Source organism: Crocodylus porosus, unplaced genomic scaffold, assembly GCF_001723895.1.
Source record: "Crocodylus porosus isolate Cpor-Errol unplaced genomic scaffold, CroPor_comp1, whole genome shotgun sequence".
NCBI lineage: Eukaryota > Metazoa > Chordata > Crocodylia > Crocodylidae > Crocodylus > Crocodylus porosus.
In genome coordinates this window covers 11,541,003-11,547,282 of record NW_017728913.1, presented here as the reverse complement: position 1 = coordinate 11,547,282, position 6,280 = coordinate 11,541,003, and the positions used below count along the sequence as shown (strand labels likewise).

The 6,280-nt window shown below is 41.9% G+C and overlaps 1 protein-coding gene across 1 annotated transcript in view; it reads right to left on the bottom strand.

The window, feature by feature from the left end:
- MND1 (meiotic nuclear divisions 1) overlaps nucleotides 1-6,280 on the bottom strand; it is a 67,597-nt gene that overhangs the window by 34,194 nt on the left and 27,123 nt on the right. Inside the window, exon 5 of the mRNA XM_019534495.1 lies at nucleotides 3,700-3,774. Coding sequence (XP_019390040.1) covers nucleotides 3,700-3,774 — 75 coding nt within the window. The remainder of the gene's footprint in view (nucleotides 1-3,699; nucleotides 3,775-6,280) is intronic.

Sequence of the window (6,280 nt, the reverse complement as noted above, 5' to 3'; positions counted from 1 at the left end):
TATAATATGATAATTCATAATTATACAAATTAATAACTACTAAGCTACTAGTCAGGATGATTATACTCTAGTGCTTCTGGTGTATCTTTCTGTAAGTATACTATTCTGTAATAGCATACTATTCTGTATGTATTGGGGCCACATCCCAACACACCCTTGCTATAGTAGCCATATACATTATGATAATTCATAATTATACAAATTAATAACTACATAGCTACTAGTCAGGATGATTACACTCCAGTGCTTCTGATGTATCCTTCTATAAGCATCCAATTCTGTACGCATAACAGTGCTTCTGGTATATCCACTTTTTTAAGCATGCTATTATTTTATTATTATAAAATCCTGCTGAATAAATAGGAGTTAACAATGCCAAAAGATGCCTACTAATGAAAAGTCATTTTAATTTTAGTGTAACTTGTAAGAGCAGAAATGTAAATATAGTATAGCCATAACTATACTATACTTAAGTGTAGTACGCCCATAGCATACAATAGTGAATTTGATAATGTTCTTTATTGCAACAGTTAAGAACAATATAAATGAGAAAAATAAATATGGTACACTATGACCTAACAAAACAAAATATGAAATATTAAAATAGTCACACCCCTCCAGCCTATTTACTAACACATGAGGACATAGCATCTCTCAGAATATCGGGTTTTGACCACTACAGTAATAGATTGTTATTTTTTAGACTACTGCTTGAATAGAAACAAAATTAAATTCTATTTTAAAGAAAACTTATGTGGTAAATCGAAGTCACTTAATATATGATACACTGATACAGTATACAAGTATGGTAAAGACCTTAGTGCAAGCAAACAACCGTGACTGAAAACCACTACAAAATGGTATGTAGGTACTGTGCTAGGGACCTGGTGGCATAGCCGACCTGCTATGGCTCCAGAAGAGGCTCAAAGCCTCACTCCTGGGGTCTCAGCTGTAAATGGACAACTTGTCAGTCAAGCTAAGGAATCAAAGACAGCCAGATGTCATTACAGCTGTATCATTCCCTTGTGTGCAACTGACCATTTAGGTGGCCACCAAACAGGTGGGCCTACCTCAGTGGTCTGTTAAGTGTGAGCAGAACTTCAACTTTTTTGACAAAAGTACTGTAGGCTGTAGAAATACTGGATTATTTAAAAATGTATTGCATGATCAAGCCTGCATTAAAATATTAAACCAAGGAATCTCAACTATTTAGGGGCAAGGAATCCCTCATTAGGCTCAAGGCACCCTTTAGAAAATACTTACTCTTCATTTTCACTCATTTTTTGACTATGGTAAAGTACAGCATTTTTTCTACTGCACAGAACATGGATCACAACAGGTGAGAAGGATTTTAATTATGGATTCTTGTTTGAAATCACTGGATTTACCTTGTGAATAACGTCTGCACACCTAACAGTGTTAACATTGTGGAGCATTCCATAGCACCCTTGAAAAAAAACTTGCAATGCCCTGGTTGAGCATCACTGCAGTAAAACATAACTGTTACAATTTCTGATGGATACTGACTGTGCAATATTAATACTGTGCAATTCTCTATGGAGTTGATGTTTCCATAACAAAAACATCATCTTCTTTGCATAGGATTCAGGCCAGCAGCAATCTCCAAATATTTAGGACATATTCTTCAGTGGGGAATCATAAAATATGTAACTGAACAACTGAAACCTACTGCTACTTACCCTCCCACTTACCAACACTTAACACACAAAGAACAAAAGCAGCACAGAGCTTGTAATTGTCAGCTGTAGCAGTTGGTTGAATTCAACCCACTGAAACTTGAAATTTCCTGTACAGTCAATTTTGATGTTTCCTACCAACTCCTAAGAATCAGGCAACTGTAACAGGGAGCTGAGTCCCTGTTATGAAGGATGAAAAGGAAAGGCTGGAAGGGGGCCTGGCCCTTTTAAGACTAGGACTTTTGGGCCAGAAAAGGCCAAGTGTGGCCAAGTGACTGGAGGAGGGAAGAGGCCCAGACAGATAAAAACTAGCTCAGCAAGAAGAGCGGTACACTGGATCATCCCTGCCTGAGGGAGAGAAGGCCTGGATAGATACCATATGTAGTCCCAGAAGAGAAGTGAATTTTGTTATGGTTTTCCTTTGTTCCTGGTTTGTTTAGACAACAGGTCTGTGGGGTGTAACCTTGTGAAAAGACTATGTCCATCACTCCGCAGCAGGGAAGAAGTTTAAAGTTGAAGATTCCTTCCCCCCAACCCCCCCCTTTTTTTTTTTTTTGCTTGACAGACACCCAGGGGGCAGGGAGTGACCATAAGCAGAGATAGGGAGATTGCAGGAGAGGGTGTTCCAGCATTCTGCCTAACCTACTTCCCATGGGAAAGTTTGGAGCTGCAGATGTGACAACACAAGGGCCTGCTGCAGTGGTGCAAGTCATTAAGTAAAGTGGCTTCAAAATCCAAGGTCTTGGATTCTAGTCCACGGGGTGGAAACCCGGGAGTAGCCCAGAGCCCCAGCAACAAAACTAAGATGCAAAGAATGAGAACAGTGAGGTGGAAGCATGACCAGGAAACCAATAGACCCACCCGACACCAACGGCCCCTCTAGCCAATGAGACATGGCCTGAAGTTTCTTCCAATCTTATGCTTTGAGCAGCAATAAGAAACTTCCCGTATTAACTCTTTTTCCAACAAGGCATGGCAGGAGAGTGGGACTGGGAGGTCTCCAAGGAGGGAGGGGTGGCAGGACTGATGGTAATGGAATACCCAGTCTCCCTTCCCCTGAGGATCCAGAAATCCCATGCTTTAGGCAATCTTCATGGTGGAAATACTAAGGACTTGCACACTGTCAGCTCTTACAGAGAGTGTAGGCACCAAAAATCCCAACAGCAGCTTCTAGACTTTGCAACAGGGAGCCTGCAAGGTCTAAGATGCCTGACTTAAGCCAGGTTTCTGAGAACGTTTAGCCTTCCTTGTGAAAAAATAGGAATCAGAATACTAAGAGCCCCAGCTAGAATAAGGTCTCTCCAAAGTTTCCAGGGCTACCAAGCTACCAGCTTCACAGAAGGGAGCTCAGAAGCCTGGGAAACACAGAGGTTCCTGACACAAGATCTGTCCACGTGGTGAGGCTATGCTGGACACTGGAAGACCAAAGCTATCAGTTGCCCACCTGAAAATCTCTGACCAGTTCTACCACAAGGAGTTTCAAAATTTATTTTGTTGGATTTCTGAACTGACCATTTCAGGGCAAAATATCAACTCAGGTTATTACACGAAGTACATTTCCACATTAAATGGCACATTGCCACAGAATGTACATGTTAAATTTGGAGCCCAATTTTTTTTATAGTGCATCTCAAGTCATTTCAAAAGTATCTTGATTATACTTTGCTGTTCTATACAATTATTAATATAAGCAGATTGAAAACAAGATGCACATTTTTAAAGATAACCTAATTTACCAAGCAGCTAGGATTATTAGACCATTCTGCAGTTATTGGGCATTCTAGCATCTACCTCTAACTATATTATGTGCTGATTTTTTAAATCTGATCCAAACAGCCCTCAAGCAATTTCTCATCCTCTGTAGCACCCAGCTGTGGAGCTGATGTTTCGCTGAGAAAAATTCTATCCTGTAAAATATCTAAAACTTTAAATGACCATAGTTACACATTACACAGTCAGATTTTTCAATGGAAAACATACCACCACCACAGCAAAAACTTACAGTATCTTGACGTCCAATTTTCGATTTCTCGATGCTCTGCTGTAAACTCTCTTTCCTCCGGCTACTTTCAGCCAGCTAAGGAAAGAAACAAAAATGAAACAGAAAAACAATAAATGTATTTTACAGGCTACTTAAAGTTCTAATATTTTAACGCTATCATACTTTACATTTGAGCTTAGCCCACCCCCTGCCCACCAAAAAAGAAAGCAAGTAAAGGATATATATATTCTGAATAATTTCCTCCCCTTGCTCAAATTCTTATTACCTAAAAGCACCAAAAGTAAGGGCCCAAATCCTATTTCATGTGAAAAAAAAAAACAATAGCCAAGTTTGCTGCAAGGGCCTGCTGCTATAACATGTCCCATAGCTGCAACACTAGTCAATATAAAAACTGGCTAGTGCATTCAAATTATAGCAGATTACACCTGAGCCATTTTTGATCGTTTCCAAATTTGGTGTGTCCACCAAACTGCTATAACTCCTTTTATACTGTGGCTTCTAGGAAGACCATACAAACATCACTGATATACTAAGCCATAATCACCCAAATCTTCATCTCCCTTTCTACCAAGGTACATTGACGTTGCTATGCCTAGAATCCCAAACATTATATGCAAGACTGAAGGATAAGACTCTGAAAGAATGCTTCACTATTGAGTATTATTTATACAGCTTACACTTGCAAGTTTACTTTCTTTTTCTGGATCAAACATACTGTGCGTGCATGCATGTGTGAGCAAGAAAAAAGTGCAAATATATGAGAGGCATTCAATTTTCAAGTAGGTATTAAGAAAAAAAGTCAACCAATTTACATGCACTGATGAAGCATGTAACTTTTGGATTAAACAAGTCCAATCGCTTCCACTTTACTGTCAGTGAAAAGAATGCTATCTTGGCCATAAGTTCCAGCATGTAACCAGGGCCGGATTAATGCAGAGGCAAACTAGGCACATGCCTAGGGCCCTAAGTGAAGAAGGGGCCCAGTTGTGCTTATTTTACATATTAAGTGGAAAAAGTAGAGGCCCACGAGTTTGTTTGCCTATGGCCCAGTAAAGGGTTAATCCGGCCCTGAATGTAACCTGAACTAAGCCAAAAATAATTTTGGTAGATAGTTAAAACAGGAAAAGTGTATTCTTCCTGGTCTTTCTTCCAAATAACAACATGTAATAAAAGCAAATGCAATATCCCCTACGTTGTGCACTGCTAAGCATATACATACAGTTCAGGGGCAAGTGGTTAGGTTGGAGTTCACATGTTACTGAGGCTAAGCAAGACAAAATCTGTACCCCAAAATGTAGTATGAAGCATTAATTAACTCTCAACAGTAACATTTACCCCAGAATCAAGTATCAGACAAGAAATATTTCCAGGATACATATCATTGGGTCTATAGCATCGTATACCAGACATACAGAGTAAGACAAAAACGTTTCTGTACAGTGTGACTGTACCCAATTTTCTCATTTAGTTTGTCTGATTTACTTAAAGCACCCTGACTTTTTTCAAGATATTTTGTGTATGTGTATATGTAGGTGTACGTGTGTGTGTGTGCATGTATGTATACACATATAGAAGGATTTTTTTTTAAATTAAGGATATAAAATGAGGATTTTAAACAATTTTTGCTCATCTCTATTGTTTTCCTGCTTTTTGTTTTGTATTGTCCCCTCAAATTTGGTGGGATGTTATTTATCACTTGTATTACAGTATCATCTAGGACAGAGGTGGGCAGGATGCGGCCCACCATGCCATTCTATCTGGCCTGCAGGTCCCCTAAAAAATTTAGAAAATTAATATATATCTGCCTCTGGCTGCCTGTCATGCAGCCCTCAATGGCTTGTCAAAACTCAGTAAATGGCCCTCTGCCTGAAATAATTGCCTGCCCCGATCTAGTTGTGGGCTAGGCCCCCACAGGATTAAGCGCTATGCAAACTTATAACCAGGGATCCGGGTTTTCCGTTTCCCACGGAAAAACAGAAAAAACTACAGATTCCTTGTTTTTATGCAGGAGCCAATTGCAACAAGAGCGGGAAATCCCTAGCCCTGCCAGAAGTGGGGTGGGGGGGAGGTGGGCCTGAGCCTCTGAGGCAGCCAAGGCCGGGCTCAGGCTCACACTTGCCCTTCGCCCCTGGAGAAAGGAGGTAAGTGGGGCTGTGGGGCAGGGCTGGGGAAGATGGTTTGGGGGCTGAGAGCGCGGGGGGTGCTGCTGGCCCCAGGCAGCATATCGCAGCTAGGAGCAGGGCCAAGGGGTGAGGGCAGAGGTGTCCCTCTGCAAGGGGCTTTGCGGGCAAGTGGTACAGGGCACAGTGTAGTGGTGCCTGCCACATGTGGGCTGCATATATGCCGCCCGGCCGCCTCCCCAGGGGAGGCGGAGAGGGAGGCTGGTATGTGGCCGGCACACAGCTCCATGGCTGGCTCTGCAGCCGCAGTGAGGGATGGGGGTGGGGCAGGGGCCCTACTTACCTCTAGGACCTAGAGGCAAAGAGCATGGCTCCACGGTCAAGCCCCCTCACCCTGCATACAGATGCCACCGCAGAGCCATGCAGCTGGTTGCGGGGCATGCCACTGAATGCAAGCCCCC